This window comes from Amblyomma americanum, chromosome 4 (genome assembly GCF_052857255.1).
Source record: "Amblyomma americanum isolate KBUSLIRL-KWMA chromosome 4, ASM5285725v1, whole genome shotgun sequence".
Classification (NCBI taxonomy): domain Eukaryota; kingdom Metazoa; phylum Arthropoda; class Arachnida; order Ixodida; family Ixodidae; genus Amblyomma; species Amblyomma americanum.
Window position 1 is genome coordinate 156,395,853 of NC_135500.1, and position 21,867 is coordinate 156,417,719.

At 46.4% G+C, this 21,867-nt stretch overlaps 1 protein-coding gene across 2 annotated transcripts in view; it reads left to right on the forward strand.

Moving 5' to 3' along the window:
• Window positions 1-4,913: 4,913 nt before the first annotated feature.
• LOC144128594 (protein Fe65 homolog) overlaps window positions 4,914-21,867 on the forward strand; it is a 29,858-nt gene continuing 12,904 nt past the window's right edge. The window contains exons 1-6 of one of the 2 annotated variants that reach the window (XM_077662123.1): window positions 4,914-5,071; window positions 5,761-5,817; window positions 9,603-9,756; window positions 13,395-13,611; window positions 14,169-14,470; window positions 21,503-21,738. In XM_077662123.1, the coding sequence (XP_077518249.1) occupies window positions 5,769-5,817; window positions 9,603-9,756; window positions 13,395-13,611; window positions 14,169-14,470; window positions 21,503-21,738 (958 nt within the window). In that variant the 5' untranslated portion in view covers window positions 4,914-5,071; window positions 5,761-5,768. Of the gene's footprint in view, window positions 5,081-5,760; window positions 5,818-9,602; window positions 9,757-13,394; window positions 13,612-14,168; window positions 14,471-21,502; window positions 21,739-21,867 lie in introns of both variants that reach the window. The other variant, XM_077662124.1, reaches the window with a different exon arrangement.

Genomic DNA, 21,867 nt, shown 5'->3' on the forward strand with positions numbered 1-21,867 from the left:
TTATTTTTTGTGCCCACATGCAGCTACGGGTACAAGATCTGGATGCGAATGCAGTGCATTGATATTTCTTTTTCTTTACAGATCAGATGTTTATAGACAAAGGTAGGTTGGCACGCTGCTGTGGGGTGAGGTTCACACAACCATGCGGAATAACAAGCACATCAACATTTTGGCCGGAACTTGTAATACCAACCATTTGAATTGTCTCCAAGTTTCAGATAACTTCTGCCTGTTGCATAGTCATGCACAGCTTCTAAGATTTACCTCTGTCCTCACAGGAATATTTCTCAATGCTTGGCACAACTAGTATAGCCAACAGCCTGTAGATGGTAGTATGCAAAAGCATGATTTAAAAAAAAAATCATGAAAAACAGGACAGGGAAGAGGTGACAGATGCGAAGCACTTGCTAAGAGCTGGACGTTTGCTCTGCAACAAAAACTAAAGAGCTTACGTGGTGGAGAAGAGAAAACAAAACTGAAAACACTTGTACAGAAAATGCATGAAAGCCCACAAAGAGTAGAGTGAACGGGGACATGAAAGTCGATGGCACAAGAGACCAGCTTACCTGACTCCTGTAATTGCTGGCTTGCTTAAAAGCAGTGCCAGTGGTGGCACCGTGCTTAAAGGATTCATTCCTTGAGGAGAGTCTCGGCAAAGACTCTGCTTGTAAGGGGCAAGGGGAGAGCCAGGAGGAGGACTCCCTAATCAGGACGGATGTTAAAGTTTGCATCACACTGACAGCCACATGATAGAGCTGGAGAGTTGAAAGGGGCGATGTAGTGGAGGACTTCGGATTAATTTCTACCGCCTGGGGCTCTTGTGCTCGGGACTGAAGTAAACTTTTGCACCATGGTGTGTAACTAAATGCGCCTTTTAGCAGTGAGCGTTGCCCACTTGCATGGAGGTGCTGGAGGAATGCGAAATTTTGATTCTAGTTGCGTATTTGCCACTTGAATGTCATGGTATGGCTGTTAAGCAGTGAGGATTCTAAAGCGTAAGGGAGGCCTGCTCTGTAATTTTGAGCAACCATTGTTTAAGCAGAAAACATGCATACAGCCATCAGTTCGATAGGTCTTGCCATAAAAGCTTTAAGGGTTTTTGTGACCTTCATAGGCTTGAACGCAAGGCTCTTGCCTCATGCATAGACGAGATTGCGACTGTGAAGCGCTACGTTTAAAAGCTTGATGCCAAGTGCTCCCTGTATTCGGCGTTGCACCAATCATGCCTTGCACTGGGAAGAGCTGTGCTAGTCATCCTAGTGCTGTCATGCGGCACCCAAGCGAATCCCGGAACTCTATTGCAGTGGTATTCATTTGCATGGTCACCAGCAGACGAGGGGAAGGAAACATTTTTTGCAATGAAAATGACGGCAACCGCTGGGAGTGGAGTCTTGGTCCAGGACCCCAGAAGATTTCGTTGCAGTCTTCACCCGTTCGATCAGCCATAGCTGCTGGTCAAGGTCGGAGCTGGACAGCTCTGCCACTGCTCAATAGTTGAATGGTGGATTTAGTTGTAACATTCTCATTACATTTACAAGCCCGAATTGTGTGGTAGAGTGTAGACGGTTTTCCACAATGGGCGCAGCTTGGTGCATGTAACATCGGGAAGATTGCATGGCGTTTTGTAGGGTGAGGGAAACTGTTAGTCTGTATTTGTCTGAATACTGTTTCCTGTTATTTCATAATTGATTTGTGGTACGGCAGATAGATTTGCAGGGAAAGTTTATAGTGTTGTGTAATGAACTGAACATGACCAGTGGTTGGTTGACCTGCTGCTGGTCCTCTCGTGGAGCTCGGCTGGCTAAATCTTGGGCACTCACATAAGCGATGATGTTTCCATGGAGAGTGGAATGAGCAAGTGTCCAAATGATAGCAACAAATCTTTTAGGGGGGTTGGTTGTTGCAGAAGTTGGAGGGTGATTTCAGAGACTTTTCCATTGGTGTACATTACACAGGCCGATTGTGAGTCTTAGGTGATGATAGTGGCTGTGGTTTGAGCAATAACAAGCATAATGGCTGCCTATTCTGTTTGCAGCATAGGGTTGTGTCTGAGTGTGAGGCATGTGAGGATGTAAGTAGAGTTAGTGGTAGAAGTGAAATAATTTCAGAATTTTAAACATACTACATGTCTCTTTTTGCCACCACTTCTGACACTGTTGATGCTGCATGTAGCATGCTGTGCGTCCCTTTTAGACGATGATTGCATGGCACCAAGTTGTATTAAGTACCGCAGCAGAATTAGAAGATGCCATAGATCAACTGCTGCTTTAAAAAATGCCTAGACCTGATGGCCTTTGAGGTGTATGTTACAAGGCATCTAAACCTACCTTTCTCACTCTCAGGCTCTCATGGCCAGTAGGAATATTGAAATTCTGTCTCAGTCTTTCATGAAATTGTCTGTTATGGGTCACTTCATATGTATTCACATGAAGGGGTTGGACTTTCCTATTTCTATTTTTTTATGATTCAGCAGACTTTTTTCAGTGTCTATTTCAGAATTCAGTTTTTTATTTCAATTGGCAAATATAGTTTTCTACAGATGAATTGCATTTTTTTTTTTCGCTGATGTACGTGGTATTTCTGTGCGGCAAAAATTTACAAATGGCCATGCTTAGAGGATTGCTTGTTGTATAAAATACCAGCGCCATTTAAAAAGTAATGGGAGGAAAATGATGGAGCCATCAAACAAAAGCTTGGGTGGAAGTTAACTTCCTAAACTTGGGTTGTAATTGTCATGTGATCATTAGGTTGTTGCACTGGGATGAGCTATAGGGCAGGGCATCCCTAGGTCTGCATGTTGACTGCAGCAATGGAACTGCCAGAACAACATTTTTTGCTACACTTGTGCATGGTTTTGCGTCGGTGCCCTCGCATGCTGTAGAGAAACCTACTTAACCATGTAACTGCCCCGGGCAATTAATGACTGTGAACGGTAGTATGCTAGCAGACAACGTTTGGCAAGGAAGTCGAGGTTCCTGGTCTTCAGAGGCATGTAGTTAACGTAGCGGAACAATAGCGCAAAATGCCTGACTGCGCCATTTAATCCAACGGTACCATCATCCCACTACATCTGTGTTTTGTATGCTATGTTAATATTCTCCTTTGATTGCATCTAACTCCTACTGAATAGCCAGCTAGCTGTGCTGTGTATGTCGGATAGTACTGGCCTTTTTCGGTCTAAACCGAAAAATCCAACTTCTATGCATATGACATATATCTGTGCGAGCTTGAGATATGAATTCAAACAAGGTGACAGTGCTCTGTATTGTCACCCTCCTAAAATTTTTTTATGAAGAGTTGAGTTAAGAAGCTGGTGCACAGTCACCTTCGGCTAACTCTCTCAATGCACACTAGCACTTGCATTTAGCTGGTATGGTCCCGTAATAATGATAACATTATTTTTATCATTTCCTAGATGTTTAATACTGTTGGGAAAACATAGCATTAAAATTAAATAATGCTTAGCATTTCAGAAGAGGCTTGAAATAAAAAAAAAATGATAGTGATCACTCCAAACAAAATAATGCTGCTAGCTGATTGAAGCTACTAGTGCATGTGCATGCTTCCAAGTGTAGCAGCCAGTCTGGGTGGCAACAATGTTATTATAATGCTTAATTGCTGCATATATGTTTCAATAATGTTCAAAAAAGCAAATTTTCAGTAGCATTTGAAAAATTTAGCAATGCATTAACATGTGACAAACAAAAAATTGGCTGCACAATTAACTATAGACATTAAATTTCTGGTTGCATGTTTTCTTTTCAGTAATGATGCGTTATAGATATGATAGTAACTAGACATGGATCGCCCATGCAGTGGTATTCTCCTATGACCAATAAATAGTTTATAAGTGAATTAATTTTCATCTGTCAAGCTGTTTCGGTTTAAACAACCAATTTATGATATTTGTGAAATCAAAGGTGGGATTGGGTCATGTGAGGCATAAAAAGCAATATAATGAATTATACCTTATTTTAATTCACTACATTGCTTAATCTAGCTGCCTCAAGAGCCAGAATGATAACAAAGAACATATTGGTGATTATATTGCAGTTTTTTCATGCCTCGCGTGAACTTAATTGATATCCATCGTTTGGTTATTGAAATTAAAACAGCATGTGAGGGAAGCAATTCAATTATACATTATTTAGCGGTTGTAGATGAATACCAGTGAAGAAAACACGCAACTAAAACTGCACGACTATACAGTTGTTTATTTAAGACATCTTGTGCAAGTCGTGAAACTGCAAGAGTACTTGTGCATAAACACTTCTAAGTCTCTTCCCAATTTCATCACTTCATTCTATTATTCATGCCTTCATGGTGTACGTGTCTACACACTGCAAGGTTAGTTGTTATTATGAATTTCTTTATAACTAATTCTTATAACCCTACAGGCACACAATGTCCGAGAGCCGCTGAGAAGAGTCTGGCGGCGAACGCGGCGCGCCACACGCATTTCGCTATAAAATAATGTTCGTTATACCGGGAATGTCCGGTATTACGAACCTTACCTAGTATAACGTTCATTATATGATCCCTTTCATGATAACTTTCATGCAGCTTTGCATGCGTGAAACCATGTTTGTCTTTAGTGGCATTCGCACACATGATGCTGAAAATGAAAACGAAAATTCGTTTCTGAGGTAAGGAAACTGCACAGTATCGGTGAGCACCTCAACCCCTGAACCGCGCCGTAAGAGAAATGAGTGAAAGAAGCTAGAAAGAGGTGCCGTAGGGCTAGCTCTGGATTAATTTAGTATTTGTAGCTTTCACTGACATGCTACAAATGCATCTCTGTGCCTGATCACGCGTCTCGTCTCACCATTGCCTGTCTCACCCGTCTCATCCGCATCGACGGTTGCCATGGTGAGGTGGGTGTGTTTCCCCCTGTGTCGGCGGCCGACCGTACGGCGCGCGCCTGCGCCCGCGCGCGTGCGCAGACGTTGCAGTGTGTGTCAGGCGCAGCCGGCTGCTGGTGCAGCGGTGTGCCGTTGCGTTGCACCAGCTCGCAGCTGATAACGCAGCGATCTCTCTCGTCGTGCTGCGATGTGACTCCTGCGTGCTTCATGTAAGAAGGGTAAGCCCCAACGAGGCTGCCCTGCGCAACTAAAGCAATGACTGTTGGTTACTGCCGAAGCTTTGCTAACCCTAAATCGATATGCTCGGTTGTGTGCTGCTCGGGTGCACGAAACTCGTCAAGATCGTCTCGTATTTTCGTAGAGTGCTGTAAAGCGTGGTGCAAATTCAGATAATGTTTCCCTGTCATTTCAAGCATGCCTGACATTTGGCACCGGAAACGGGCTTTAGTGAGCGGTAAATTTTAAGCGCGTATTTTTGCGCTTTGCTTTGCTAAGGTAGGTTAGCTCGGGAGCCAGATTACCTGCTGAACCGCTGGTTTAAGCCTTTTTAATCTTGGCTCCACAGACGAACCATGCACTAGTCCCTTACACTGGACACTACATACACACAACCCACGCGTTACGAGCGGGCGCGGATGCCTGCAACCGGTTAGATGGCTTCAAGTTGCTTACGCCCATCGCGCCACTCTTCAGGGCTTGGTAATAAAAACAATAACTAGCGGTGCCGATCTTTATCGTTGCAACTAGTGGTTCCATGCGTTAATTGTCATCTGATGTACCCCTCGCCACCTTCATAACAGTTGCAGGAGACTGCTTTCCAGCAAGGTTTTCCGTTGTCTCGTAGTTTAGTAGTCAACTAGCAACATGTAACGTTCACGAGAACTCTAATCTGGTGCAGATGGCCGAATGCTGACCGGAATGAACTCCCTAAGCGCCAACCACGCTTTCTGCTTGGGTAAGTGCTCCTTTGATGTGGCTGTGCAATGCTCCGTTTCGAAGCTTGGAACGCAAAATGATAGCACACATGTGGAAGCCGCCGCTGCACCACTTGTGGGACAGGGTACGATGGTGTGAGAAAAACGGCTGCGTGCAGGTTGACGTGAAATACTTCGTGGTCACCGCGTTTGTGGAAACTTGACTGGCGGCGAGGCATTCTGGTGAGGTGCATGTGTGGTGCGTGCACGGCCGAGAAAGCGCTGGTGGAGTAAAGGGAGCCCAAGGGAAATGGAATATAAACGAGGTGCGAGGGGATGACATGTGACAGGCCAGCATTGCCTATATGCTTTGCACATTTCTGAACTTGCGTTCTTCTGAGAGTTTGATTCCTTTTGCTGACAAAGATGTACGGCCCGGCTGTTAGGTGCAACTGGTTCTGTCAGCCACAGTGGCGTTTTTCAAAACTCTTCTAATACCTTATACTTCTGGTGATATTTGTAGCGGCCGTTCAACAAATTAAGCTTGGATCAGGCTGAAAAAAAAATTCTATTGCTCTGGTGCTTCCTTATTTCTTGCTTGTGACCAGCTGAATGTGGATATGTAACTATTTGGCTGGCTTGGGCGTAGCTCTAATGCTCTTGAAATAGCTTGTTCCATTGATAGTTGTGATGGGGCCTGCTGCGAGTTAGATTTTTCATTTTTCGCCATCAAACAGCACATTCAAGGCGCTTAGTCCTTGATGTGGTCCAACTCGCAAGTTCCTGTTGCAAGTCCTAAAGTACTGCGCTTGCTCTTGCAGGGCATGGGTTAATAGCAGTAGTTTTTATTTTTACCTTGGAAGGGCTAGCTCTATCATGTCAAAGTTTGGTACTCTCCTTACAGCATACACACCATCAGAATAATAATAATAATCATTGCACTTATGACTGTGTGAATTACAGGTGCTGCTGGTTCAACTAATGCACCATTCTGTTTCGGGTGGTTTGGAGTGCATCAGCATCAGAGGCCACTTGATTTCTGCCTTGTCTGTGTCTAGCTTGTGACTTTGCTACATGCTTTTGTCCTATGCCCTGAGCTCTTATTAATGAAATGGCCTTCGAGCTGATGCCATGAGCAGGGCCATTCAAACTTTGCTTTGGGGCTGCTTTCAGTTGTGGATAAATGTGGCCGTGTAGGCACAGCAGATGAATTTGGCGCGATTGCTAAAAGAAAATAATTTGACATGCCAACCATGTCTGCACCCAAATGTATATCGTTAGCCCAGGTGGAAATTTTGCAAGTGGACCACTTGAAGTGGGTCATTGGACAGGGACTTTCTGCAAGAGAGGCCACTTCACAAGAGAGACCATTTGGAACTTCCTGGTTTAAATAGACTATGAAACATCATCCGGGGAGGGCACATCAACTCGCTCACCACCACATTCTCTTGTCATGAACACCTCAGCCAAAAAATACACTTCTAAACGCAGCAGAGAACCCACAATTGCCCGCGAAAGTTGGAGAGTCCTTTCCGGCGACTTTTTCATGCTTGCGCCCTCCTTTGTTGCACGTGCCTGCGTAATTCTGTTCTGAGATGGCTATTGGTTAGATTCTTTCAGGCGTCACACAGCTACCATGGCTGCGGCTAGCCAGCGGCATCGTTGGCGGGTTAGAAAGCTTCCCCCTCCCCAGGAATTCTCGCGCGCATCGGTAGTGTGGCTGGTGGAGGAGCGCTGACCTTTTATCGTACAAAAAGTTACGAGAGGAGAGAGGAAGGTGCGAAGACGCTGAAATTCAAATTTTGACTGCAGATAACTCAGCTTCAGAATGCATTAAAAAAAATTCTTGCTGGAGGATATTCATAAAGCGGTATCCTTTAACATCCCAGGAATACTGCACCTTTATTAAGAGCCCCTTGCAGAGCCCCTTGAAAAAAAAAAAAAAAAAACATTTGAAATTTTAACTGCAACCAGTTGGATATATCAGTTGGTTCCGAGTGGTTTTTGAAATTGGTTCCAATCGTGCTTTTATTCAACTTGCATAGTATTAAGGTGCAAAAAGAAAACTGATTTGTAGGGCGACGCTGCAGGGCTACGCTCAGCCTGATGCCGACATTTTCACAGGAGAGTTGAAACTGTGAGAATTGAATATGCTGTCATGGAAATCAATACACGTACACAAGCATACATGACACATACACACTATAGTCAGACACTATAGTCGGATACAACTCAAGAACGAAGTGGAAGATGTCCCTCAAAGGAAGCCCTCCAGCCAATAGCATCGACAGAGTTGTGATGCTGCAGTTAATCAGATCAAGCCGTGGTTATTCTACATTCATCTGCCACTCCCTGCGATTTCTTGTTAGCAGGATCAAGGCGATTGGTGTTCGGTGAGAGGAGGAGAATCGATTGATGCCATTGGCTGGAGGGGCTTCTTTGAGGGGCATTTGCCGCTTCGTTCTTGAGTTGCATCTGACTACAACAACATTAGCTCAATGTATACATCCACAGAACACACTTCTGCACCCATATATATCCTACTTATGAGATTCTCGTACTAGGGTCAGTGGTGTTTTCCCATTGAGCGCAGTTATTTCATATAATTTCGACCGTAGTGATTGTGCAAATGATGAATACAATTTAGTTGCTTTGGCAGCTGACAGCTCTTATTATAAGAAATAGTTCAGCCTTGTTTGTCGAATATGCAGATGTTCACATGTATCGTGGTTTTACTTAATACCCAGCTGTGGTCACATGCAATCTAGTGGTGCCATTTGTAAAAACCACTTGCTTTCAAATAGTGCCGCTTGAAAACAAGTGAGACGACTTGCTAAGCCACCTGCTTTGAAGTGGCACCATTTGAAAACAAGTCGGGCCATTTGGAATTCCACTTCATATTTTCACGTGGGGGTCCTGTTCAAGGATGGTGTTTTCCAGTGTTTGTCTTCGAGAACACATTTCTTACCGCTGCAAACGAGGATATTTGGTGTCTCTTAAAGACACGTGAGGGAAGGCAATGTTCACTTTCAACAGTAGCTGTTCCATGCTGCGATCTCATGAGACATCGTGGCATGCTCAGTTAAACTTCCTGTTTCAGCACTACAGCGCAGAAACAACCACTGCAATGCGGAAACATTCAGCTCCCACTTCATAACGTAGTACAACCATTCCACAAGGTTCTATCCTGCCTAGCATTTGATGAGTGGTGGCAAAGACTTCAACAAAAAGTCTGCTTCTTTGTTTGAAGGTGGCATTTCAACGATGATACTTCTTCGCACCATTGCTCTCAATAATCATTCATATGATGTCAATTGCAAGGCATGCATATGTTGGCTGCCCAACAGCTTGGCAATCTGAGCCACAGGAGTCCCACTGCATTGTCTGTGAGCACTGAGCAGTCCTAATGCCCTGTAGGTATCTCTGTAAGTACCTCGGGGCATGACTGAGTGAAAGTGGCGCAATATGAGAGTGGGTGTGTGAGGGTTTCAGCTGTGTTGTGGAGTCACTTGGCCGGTGTGTGCCGTGACTGCAGTGGAGCTGAATCTCTCATTTGGAGCTTTTAGTTGACCTTTCCCAACAAGGCAACAAGATGCAATGTTTCTGCTTGGAACACTTCAAAGGTTATCCTTCTTGTGTGATGATCTGTGCCGCTGTCTCAGAAGCAGCTGGCAAGAAGAGCACCTCAGCCCAAGTATTCCAGTTGATTTTTCTTATCTTACATATGCTCTCTAAGCCATCAGAGCTTGGTCCAGATAGAAGTAATGTAGTACAGTCAAATGGATTTGGTTCTTGCTTGTTTGATTGTATTCTTTGGGTGCTGCAGAGCATGCCGAGGACCCTGGTGACTTGGATGTGAATCTCAATGGGCCCATAGGAGTCAAAAGTCGCTGGAGCTATGCGCAGCTGCACGTTCAGTCCATGGGCATTGACTTGAACAGTGCGCCGATGCTGGACCAGCCAGATGGTGACAACAACTTGTGAGGCCCATTTCTTAAGTTTATAAACTGCTGTGACCGTGGGCCTTTTAATGGTGGCTACTGTTTTGAGTTGGAGGCCTCAAATGGCTCTAATGCAGGGGTTCGGTCTGCATTGGATTTCTGCCAGCTATGAAGTGCCAGTCTGGAATATGAGGGAAGGGGGATGTGCCTTCTGTTACAGCAGTGCCCTGATATTCTCAAGTGGGCCGAGGGGTTTCTGTATCTGCCACAGGTGTTACTGCAGTGGCTAAATTTTGGACTGAGCAGTGTGCCAGGTGCTTCCTTTCTCACATATAATTGAATACAAATCAAGATGTACACTATGAAGACCATTGTTGTTTAACTGCCATGCCCATACCTCATGTAATGCCCCATACCAGGGGCCTTTGAGGTATCAAATAAAAAAAAATGCATAGGCAAATGCCCTTCAGAGGAGACCTTCCAGCAAATGGTGTTGACCGGTTGCCATAATATCACAGTTACTCCCCCAGCGTGACAACACAGGGATGAACTGCAATGTCGGTCAACACCATTTGCTGGAGGTCCTCCTTTGAGGGTTATTTCTCACAGCATTATTGAACTGCATCTGACTGTCAGTAACTCAATTTGTTCAGTGCATTGAGGGGAAACCCCCAAGGTGTAGTTTATTTCTAAAATCTAAAATGTACTACACCTTTGGGGTTTCCAGTAATATGCCGAACTAACACCGTCCCCACTCTTACCTGTCGACGAGTTCATCTTTACGCTGCCATCTGCTAGCTGTCCTGGTTAGCTTAGTTGGTAGAAAGACTGCCCCGGATAGTCAGTGGTCCCGGGTTCAACCCACAGGCTAGGACGAATTTTTCTTCCAACTATGAAGTTTTCATGGGAGCTGTATAACTTTTCCTTGTAGCCGCATGGCTTTACTTGGGTAAATGCTAATGAGCAGTAGAAAATAAGTTCTTGGGGAGCGGGGGCATCGACAAGCTAGGTTTTTTAACCTCCCTCCAGCCATGGTGAACGGGAACAAAAAAAAAAAAAGCCAGATCGGGTGATTTCTCATTTTATTGCTGTTGCTCTTTACAGCAGCTGGTTGGAATACCTTAGGGATGCCAAGAGCAGTTGCCAAAAAAATTAATTACATTTGCTTGCCTTTGAAACTGATATTGCATATTGGTTAGTCGCCTGCAAGAAAGCAGCTCCCAAGGAGCACGGCCGACCATGTGACGAAAGCCCACACATTGTCCCAAAGAAGGCTTACAGTAATGAGCTGCTGCTGACAAACACAACGTGCTGTGCTGCTTGCTATCATTATACCCCAGATTGTGAGCCTGCCGAACCATCAGTGGTGTAGACATGAAGGCTGCATATCAAAGAGCAGTGTTTGGCGAAGGAAATGCAGACTTTTAACGTAAAGGGAGCACAGTAAAGACATGGACAAAGATTTTTCCTGTCTGTCCTCACGAAACAAGCGGTTTTTGTCTCTTTCACATAGTACGCTAGAGGAAAATTCTCTGTAGGGCATCCTGTCAAACATTTATCTGTCTGACAAGTTAGGAAGGAGAACATATTGGAGTGGTTTTACACATCCATCGGCTTTGAGGTGCTATGTCCACGAATGTGAATGCAATGAGAATGTGTTTAAATGTGAAGAATTTTGAGTAATTTTTTACAGTCTGCTTCGAGCAGGTCTTCTGGTCATGATGTGTGCAAAAAATAATTTTTCCTCTTAGCAGCTCTAATAGGTGCAGATGTAATGTAATCTGCGCTCTATCTTGTTGGTTTCTTCCTTGTTCCTTGTCTTTTTTGCACGGTTTCAAGATGCATTCTAATAATAGTAATTGGTGCCTAAAGGGGATATTTGTGCAAAGACAATACTTAGACTTTTTGCAAGGAGGCACTGTTGAGCTTTCTCCTCAAGTGGCTACTTCTAACTGCCCAGTCCTTGCTCCCGACTTGGCTTGCACCAACCTCCACCACTAGGCCTGCCACTGGACGCAGGCTGAGGTTCTGGCTGATTTCGAGGACTGCCACACATTTTCTGAATGATGATGGCGACCAATAAACTGCACCACCACCTCTGCATCTTTTAAATCGAAAGAGGTCTGTCCAGTAACAACTGCATCCGCAACGGTTACTATCCAGTGCATGGGAAGGATCTTTGTAGGTCAAAGCCTACCAGACATCGTCGTATTGGACAACAGTCTGACATTTGCATTTGAAAAGCTAAGGGCCTTCTTGCTGAAGAATGTCATCTGGCAGATACTGGTGCTGTCTTGCCATTAGTTGGTGCAATGGAGTAGGAGTGCAGACCAGTAAACAGAAGTTGAAGAAGGCACATCCACACTCAGCTTGTGAGAATTCTTGTGACATGTAGGTCTGCACCACATGAGGTAACCAGCTACTGTCCTGCTGAGCTGCTGTTGGGTTGGAAGTTGGGTTGGAAGACAGCCTTTGGCTTACTTAGGCCGGATCTCTAAACGGCAGTCATGGCAAAGCAGCCCCAGGAGAATATTCGCAGGAACCAGACATCAATAAAGAGTACAGTAGAAACTTGCCTCCTGGGTCCGTAAAATTTCTCAGAATTACCTTGAGGAAAAAGTGGCTTTAAGAGAGTTTCATCCACTGCAGGAGTGCAGGGAAGGGGACGCTTTGTAATTGACCTGGCTAGTGTTGGACAGAAAAGTGGATTCTGCCATGCAATCATAGCTGCACTGTATGCAGATTAAATTCATTTAATAGAGCATTTTCCACTTCAGTGAATTTAACGAAAGTGAATGCCTAATATTAGGCTGTTATGGAAGTTAGCAGAGAATTCCTTTGAGGGTTGCCGCAAGAAAAGTTGCATTTTTACGATTGAATCCATGTTATTTGCCAGGCATTAGCCAAGCCAAGTGCAAAGTGTCCGCTTCCTGACATTCTTTGAGAGGATGAAGTGCTGCAACGCTTTTTGCCTTCTAGGTAAGTGTATGAAAAGTCAGGCAGCAGCAACTTCCCATTCACTGTAGCATTCAGAGCTGGAAGCCTGTGCTGTGATACTTGTCAAAGAAAAAAAGGTTAATCTTTTTTTTTTTCCTCCTGAATTGCTTAGTCATAATTTTTGTGCTTTTCCTCTGTAAGAACGAGAGGGATGTCACATGTAATGACTACCTACTGACCCAGCAAGGGGTATTTTTCTAGTGTTCCAAATAAACGTATGTGGCCGACCCAGTCGTTCAGTGCCTGCACCTAACCACGTGCACTTCATTATCTGTTTGTGCCGAGAACATGAGTCTAACCAAAAGATCTCATTCATATATTTCACTTGTGCCCCTTACTTGGGACACTAATAGAATGGATAAGGAAGTAATGTACAAACATATTTTTACATGTCAAAGCTTCACCTAGGCTATAAGGCACACTGTTGAGAAGGGCTAAATTATTATGGCCACCTGGGTTCTTTCAAGAAATATTTGCCATCGTCTCGGCACATGGCCAGTTTCGCATTTAGCTTGTGTCGGTGTTAGGCGTCCATGTCTAGTTGTTGCACGGGTCTGCTTATGCTTGGCAGTAGAACATTTAAGCTGCTAAGCCGCTGTGTTCATCAACTTGTAGCATGCTGTATAATTTAGATTTCGCTTTGTAAGGCAAAGTTACGGGGGTGGTGCATGCCCACACAGGCCATCGGAGAAAGAGGTCGACGAGGCTGAACAGCAGGCCCTGCCCGAGGGCTGGGAGCGGCACCTGGATGACGATGGGCCCTACTACTGGCATATCCGCACGGGTACCATACAGCGGGAGCGGCCACGAGAGGGGGTGGTGCGTTCAACGGCGCCCACTCCCGAGAGCAGGCCACAGCCACAGCCATCAGCCGAGCAGCCAGCTGCAGAGTCACAGGTAATGTCTGCTGTGGGCTCAAGTCTGGTGGTGGATAGGGCTAGGCAGCATTTAGGAAACAAGATATGTGGTGGCACTGCTGTCTCTGAGGTAAATTTATTTCATGGTGCACCAATTAAGTCGGCCCTTTATTAAGAACTGCTGACCACATGGCTTATGACAGCGTGTGGAGGTATGGGAGGTAATTTTAAAGTTTATGTATTTTCAAAATAGGATAAATCAGCATAGTGGTGGCAGACAGATCCCCAGTTCATAGAAATGCATGTTAACGGGGAGGGGAGGGTAAATATCATACTTTTTGGTGAACCACACTACCTGCTCACGTGACTGTGATGTGACCAGCTTATTGTTGCACACCGTGGTTGCCTGCATAGGCACACTGTGCAATTGACATCGTGTGAATAGGGTCTCTAGCTTGCCAGTGACATGTTCCTTTAACTTTTCAACTTTTGTCTTCTTGACCATGCCCTGAAACACTTCCTCATGGGATCAGCAGTAGGTGAGCATAAATAAAGTGGCCACTGAGAGTGAGCGCTCATTCTTTGCAATGCACGCAGGAGGAAATGGCCCCTGCCAATGGGAGAGCTCTGCGCTTTGCCGTGCGCTCCCTTGGCTGGTCAGAGATACCTGAAAGCGAGTTGACACCTGAGCGGTCGAGCCGGGCGCTGAATCGCTGCATCGTGGACCTGTCCTTGGGCCGAGGCATGGATGGGGTGGGCCGCTGGGGCGAGGGGCGCGCCCTGCTCCTGGAGCTGGATGGCCTGCAGCTGCGCCTTTTGCGGCCCCAGGATAACACCGTGCTGCACTGCCAGCCGCTGCACGCCATCCGCGTGTGGGGCGTGGGCAGAGACAACGGCCGGTATGTAGCACTCGCTTGCTTGCTTTGTGCACTGTGAGCAATGTCACCGTGGAAACTGTGTCATTTGTTATTGAGAAGGTGAAACGTAACTGGTAGAGCCTCTGTCGCTTTCACTGCTTCCTGGCGTATGTATTACCTTCCTAATAACAGATGCTAGCATTTCGATGATGTTGTGATGGACTAGAAGACGATTAAGCAGGCAGTGGCGCGGGCAGGAGCGCTTGTGCTAGGCCCGCAGCCATTAAAGTCATATCATTGCCATCTATCATCACGTCTGGTTCTCCGGCTTGCCGTCACGTAACAATATTGTGATGCCCATGAAGAGGCGATGCCTAGTCTATTTGGTAGGCATCGCTGAGTACGTGGAAGTGGAGAAAGAGGTAGTTAGTTGCATCTCGTGCCTGGCAAGTCGACCCCATTTGGTTTCAGTCGCCCGTTGTGGTCTGAATAAACCCCCGGACGTAACATCTTGGTGGAGATGCTGGGTAACGATTCCAGTACCTCAGCTGGCTCGTTAACCTTTGTGACCCATGTGGGCGCCTTGCACGGTGGGCTCTTTGGCTACATGAGTTTGACTACACAATCGCCTACAAGATCGGTTGCTGGCACGCTGATGCGGACTGTCTTTCGCGGCTGCCCCTTCCTGAGACGGAGTCTAACTTGATGATTTCGACCACTGCATCGCGTCAGTTTTACCGTGTTTTCCCGACATCACTACATTCCAAGCCGAACAGCAGCGAAATTCGACCCTGCGGTCTCTTCTTGCGAAGGCTGAAGACCCCTCCAATGCAAGCCACTTCTGCTTGCGAGATGGTGTGCTCTGGAACAAAAATTATTCTTCCACGGGCCAGCGCTTCCTTCTAGTAGTACCGAAGAGCCTGTACACCTCCGTCTTGCAGGCCATGCACGACCCTACATCTGGACATCTTGGGTCGGCACGAACGCTTCACCGTGCCCAGGCCCGCTTCTACTGGTCGAAAATGCGGGCCACGACTGAGCGGTACGTCGCCAGCTACACTCAGTGTCAACGATATAAGTGCCCTACTAGCGTTGCTGCTGGTCAGCTTCACCCTTTGACGCCACCTGCCGCACCGTTCGAGCAAGTGGGCATAGACCTCCTTGGCCCATTTCCCAAATCCAATCATGGGAACCAATGGATAGTGGTTTGTGTTGATTACCTCGCTCGGTATTGTGAAACGGCCGCCCTACCCTCGTCTACGGCGTATCATGTGTCCTCGTTTATGCTGCGCTCCATAGTTCTCCGCCATGGACCCCCAAAAGTTATCATCAGTGACTGTGGTCGGCAGTTCACCGCTGACGTTGTAGAGCAGCTTCTCCGTTCTTGCGCGTTGCATTTTCGTCATTCCTCGCCTTACCATCCCCAGACAAATGGGCTAACTGAGCGCACGAACCGAATGATCACCAACATGCTGTCAATGTACGTTGATTCAAAACACAGAAACTGGGACAGCGTCCTGCCGTTCATCACCTACGGTTTCAATACCGCGCACCATGAGACCACTGGCTTCAGCCCCTTCTTTTTACTATATGCTTGCCGCCCACGCTACACCCTGGACACCATACTACCATTTTCTGCCGAGCCTCATGAAGACCCCTCAGTCGCCGAGACACTTGGTCTCGCCGAAGAGGCCCGGCGTCTCGCCCGCCTTCGTATCCTCGCCTCCCAAGATCGGTCCAAAGCGTGCTACGATGCCCACCGCTGTCACGTCACTTACAGCCCTGGTGATTTGGTCTTGTTGTGGAGGTCTGTCCGAAAGCGGGGACTGTCCCAGAAGCTGCTGTGCCACTACGATGGACACTATGTTGTTACTGAGAAAAATAGTGAGCTCAACTACCGCATAGCGCGTCTCAGCGCAAGCGGCCGTTGTTCTGCACGATCTGACGTGACTCATGTTGCCCGGCTGAAGCCCTACCTTCGCGCAGTGCTTTTTGACTCGCCCTGCGGGCTTCGGCTGTGTAGGGGGAAGTGTGATACCCATGAAAAGGCGATGCCTAGTCTATTTGGTCGGCATTGCTGAGTACGTAGACGAGGAAGAGAACGAATTGGTTGGTTACGTCTCGTGCCTGGCAAGTCGACCCCAGCTGGTTTCACTTGCCCGTTGTGGTCTGAATAAACCCCCGGACGTAACAATATTATCAAACCTTTTAAAGATATTGGTATGGTACGAATTTGAAAAATTTTCTAATTAAAGTATGTAGATTTTGGAGAATTTTGCCTGTTCGAAACCCTCTCTCGTGCCACTACAGGTAACACGAACACTGGAAGCATGACCACCGTCATTAACATTTTGAGGAGGCCACTGGAAGCATGACCATTGTCATTAACATTTTGAGGAGGCCAACTCCATGACAGGCTAGAGATTACGATGGCAGCAGTGTGGCAATCTACCGTAAAAACCGGACTATAGGTCGGACCGGAATATAGGTCAACCCCTCAGCTAACCAATTCTAAAGATGAAAAAAATCTTTTTAAATGGAAGAAGTACTGAAAGACACCCTTACCTTGAAACAAATGCGACTTGACAGGTTGCACAATGGTGACAGTATTTATTTTCATTTAAATGCTGCTCGTATGTACACCCGGCCAATTTTTAACAGTATCGCGCACCCATAGACCCGCGTGTTTGTTTCTGGCACACAGAAGTACAGCGCCGTAGAGCAAGGCCCTTCCTCTTCATGAATCGCCGCACCCAGGATGGCGAGCCCTTGAATTGTGCCCTCGTGAGTCTAGAGGCACGCACGATTTCTACCGCTTTCACGCGGATGCATTCGGCAGTCACAGGCAGCGATCATGCACGCAGCGCGACCTTTCCTTCCAATTCTGGATACGCTGCGGTCCGCATCTCTACCGCGTGAAGATTCGGCAGTCACAGGTAGCAATCTTGCACGCAGCGCAACGTTTCCTTTCAATTCTGGATACGCTGCGGTCCGCCCACGAAGTGATGTTTTCTTCTGGTTGCTGCAAGTTCTAATACGCAGCTTCTCCCTCCGCCAGTACTGAATGCTCTTTTTGGATACACGAAATTCGCGCTGTGCCGCCAGGTTGCCGTGAGCTTCCGTGTACTCAGTCGTGTTTTTCTTGAAGGTGTCGGTGAATTGCTGTTGGCTTCCACTCATTTTGAAACAAAATGTGGAAAAGCAGCCTTTAACCAAAATAGCTTTGCACCTACGGAAACGCAAAATGGCAGCACTGCTGCTGATGGCGATGGTGATAGAGGGGCACTGTTGAGTTCAACCGTCCATTGTTGCAAGTTTTCCATAGTTTTTAAGCGAAAAGCTTCACTAGGCTCGTCAACACCGGGCTTCGCGTGAGCCACACTACAGATTTGCCACAGCTGCGCATGCGTGAAACCAAGTGACTTCACGCATAGCGCAGGTGGTCGCTGCTGCCGCAGTTGTCGTCGCCGCCGCGTGCTGCCCTCGTCGTCTGACCTTTCGCCATGGAACGAAGAGAAGAAGACCCAGAAGTGGTAGCGTGGGAATTGGCTCAAAAGCAGCGAAGATATGAAAAGTGCAAGGCTAGACAAGTGGCAGAAATGCCAGAATCACGAGATGCACGCCTTGCTAAACGGTGCCAAAAGGATCAAAAACCAAACAAAACAAGTGAGCCGACGGCGTTCATAGAGTTAATTGGCGTTGACAACTTTGCAAACTCCGTCCATTTCCCCGAAATGAAAGGCGCAAAACCGGCTCCGTGATTCAGCGGAGACCTCAATCTCGCTTTTCGCTTTATATATCCTGGATTAGCTGGGCTAATCCATATTAATCTTTTTCCGCCAATGACCGGTATATAAAGACGAGGGTCGACTTTTCACCATGGTTTTTTGAAAAAAAAGTTCGACCTATGTTCCGGTTTTTACGGTAGTAATGGTGGAGCCAAAAGAAAAAGAGCGGTAGGAAAGCTGAGCACTGCCTGCCAATATTGCGATTCTTGCAGTACACACTCACCAGCCCTAAAAGCGCTAGAGAATAATTGGTTTCAAATTCCAGTGTGTTGTTCTTAGAGCCCCCCACTCGTTAGCCGCTCTGGATGCTTTCCTGTGTGCCGGCGAAAATGATCGGTATTGATGAGCTTCGTGTCATCACCGACAGCGTGGCAGTGGCTTTCATGCAATCTGCATTCAATGACTACACCACTGCACTGTCACCAGCACTTTCTTGAGAAAAACCAAGAGTGTAGAAAATGGCTTGCTGCCAGTTCTAACGCAGTAGCGTTAAGGAGCTCGTGTTCCAGGAAATCCGGTGTTGGTGTCGTTGACCATGAGCAAAAAAACACACGAAAAATTCCCATAGAAGCAACCTAGGAGGCAGGGGGGTCACCTAGGTTTATTTGTTTATTTATTTATTGCATACTGCCAGCCTGAATGTCAGGCTTTAGGCAGTAGTGCCGGGTAGAGAGCAAAACAGTTTACAAGAATACTATGTACATTCAGTCTTGCGAGGTTGCGTAACCTTTCGGCGTCATCCAACCTGCCCACCGAATTTTAAGCAAAGTGCGCATTATGGCAGGTGGCAGTTAATTTAATGGTTGGTCGCTAGAGGTTGCACGGCAAGAGCAACCTGGGTCGTACAAGCCTGACCCGTGGCAGCGTCTGCCATCGCAGGGCAGTGGCGCATTGGTTAACGGCTGCACCACTGCACTAGCAGTAGCATGAGGACCCCAGGGATATATGAATGTAAAGACAAGAATGACCAATTGTGCATATATGGGCATTAACCTATTAAGCTATCTTGTCAGACCCTTAAGGCGGAGCTCAAGTGTACCCTCCAATGTTTGTTTTCCAAGCCTCGTTGACGGTAACAGAGCACAAGTTGCAGTGGTTAACATTTATTCATGGCAGCCCTCAGCAAAGGGCTGTATATGAATCCTTCCTGACCCCCCAATCTGTGCAGACTGCTGACTTCCTTGACATTATCATCATAAAGTTACCTCAAACACTCAATGCTATTTGATGTTCCTTTGTTGAATAGACTCGTCACTGTCTAGGCTTTGAATGGCACCAGCTTCCTTCAGCATTTTCTTGCTTGGTAATGCACATCTCAGTTCCTGATCAAAAATTGTTGGCTATTACTGTGCTATTTTGGGAACGTCTGAGTGCTTGTGGTGTCAAATGTGGGGCACTTTGTACTGTATTTTGCATAAGAAATCGTTGTGCTGGTGAGTGTCCATAAGTTTTGGCACATGTTATAGTGCTTTTGCCTGTAGGGTGTAGAGTTGTAGACAGAGTTTGATGCAGCACGTTTGAACAGAGCTAGTGATGTGCATTCATGCGACAGATGTTGGTGATACGTTGTGTTGATTGTCTCACCTGAGGCCAATAGGGCCCATGGTTGCGGCTTTGTGGTGAAACTTGCCCATTTTTCCCCCCCTTTTCCTTCCTTGCTGTCCTTGCTGCCCGATGCTGCTGCCACTGAATCCAGGGAACGGTGAGTTCCTGGCGCCTCCACAGTTGTTTTCATGGTATCAGTAAGAGCTTGAAGCAGGCAGTGCCCGCTGACGCCTGATGTGGTCTGGCAGCACCGCTTATATAATCCAGGGTACCTAGTGACTTGCAGAGCCCAGAATTGTCAGGGATAGCATCAAAAAGCCGGCCAAGTCGGAGAAAAAACTGACTGAAATGAACTTTTTGGCGTGCAGTAGATTGCGACGGTATACAGCGAGTACCCAGTATGTGTGGTCAGTGCACATTTGCGTGACATTCTTTTGCTTCGAACGCGTATAAGGCGTGCTGTCTTGTCCACCTAACTTGATTTTATATATCTTGTTGTTGCCTGCGAAGCGAGCACTGCTTGTACTGGTTTGATCTGTGCTGGTTGCTGCAGTCCTCAATAAGTTTGTGCTGGTGCTTATAAAGAATCAGAGTTGCAGCCAAAAGTATTCTCCTTTGAAGAACACTGAACCAGTAATGAGCAGTATTAACATTCGGTTTTACATCCTTGCTTGCAAACGTTAGATCCTTAGAAGAAAAAAATATGTAGCCACCTTTCTTTTTAATCAAATCAAATTTATTTTCACATCCACACATGATGTAGTGGCACAGACAAAAAGCCAAAAGTTTTTTACTTTACAGGCCCTGTTCAATTTTTGTTCAAAGCAAAAATTGATTCTGCTGCTTTTCTGGGCTATGTTGATGTTTTTACCGGCAGCAAAAGACTCATTTATTGCTGAGAAAATTAAATTTAAAGATGGAACATTATTTTCTTCAACTTGATTTGTTAAGACTGAAAAAGGCTCCCTGATTGCCATTTAGGAGTGGGTGGTCATGTAGCCTAGCCTCGGGGTTCAGCATGCTGAAAATTTGTCTTCATGAATCGCAGCTTGCTTGTCGAAGCGGCCGGTGGCGGCGATACCTGTTTCTTTTTTTTTCTTTTTTTTTGCTCATAAAAATTTTATTACGGTCTTTACGATTAGTACATGGTAAAATACCAGTGCAGACCAACTTCGAATTGGTCATTTCTTAACTCACAACATTTCCTTCAGGACAAAAATAAGCTTTGTAAAACAGCTGCAGCAAAGTTGTTTTCAGTGTGGCATTTACGGCGTGCAGTAAAAAGCTTATGAAGGGTTCATGTAGGCTGTCCATTACCATCATCCACTACGTTTTTCCATGTCTTCAGTGGTTAGGGAATTTTACCTGAAATAGTCGGGGAAACTGTGGAAAAGTTAGGGATATTGAAAAGTATAGCTTGCTGCCCTTGGCATCCTGGCTGAACCCAACAGAGTGTGACAAAGTACTCCAATGTATGCCTTGTATGGTGCTATGCATGCCTGTCCTTGTCAGTGCTTTGCATTGATGCAGCTTGCAGTGTGTTTGGCGAACTGCTTTGTCGCACAACTGGATGACTGCCAAGATGCGGTTCCTGATGCGAGGGCTCCTGATGATGGGGAGGGCGGGGATAACTTGCACGATAACGTAGTACTACTGCATGAATATGGCCATGTAGACTGTGCACTTTCAATTGAAGGAAATGCTTAAGTGGCTGCTCTCAAAATGGGACCTCCTCTCGCAGGGACTTTGCTTACGTGGCTCGTGACAGTAGCACCCGGCGCTTCATGTGCCACGTGTTCCGCTGCGACATGCCCGCGCGCATCATCGCCAATGCTCTGAGAGATGTCTGCAAGAAGATGGTGCTTGAGCGGAGCCTGTCGGACCCATCGGGTGACAAACGGGCCCCGCCAGCCGAGGAGCGCGCCCCAGCACGACGCCAGGGCTCTGCTTTGGACCGCCTGGCAAGCCTGTCAATGGGTGAGCTGCTTGACGTTTGTTGCATCATCTATGCATCAGTGTATCCATTACTTATCTCCAGCAGACATACGTCATCATTGGTTTAGGTGCTTCAGTCATGCATTTGTACAGTTTTGCTGAAGCAAGCTT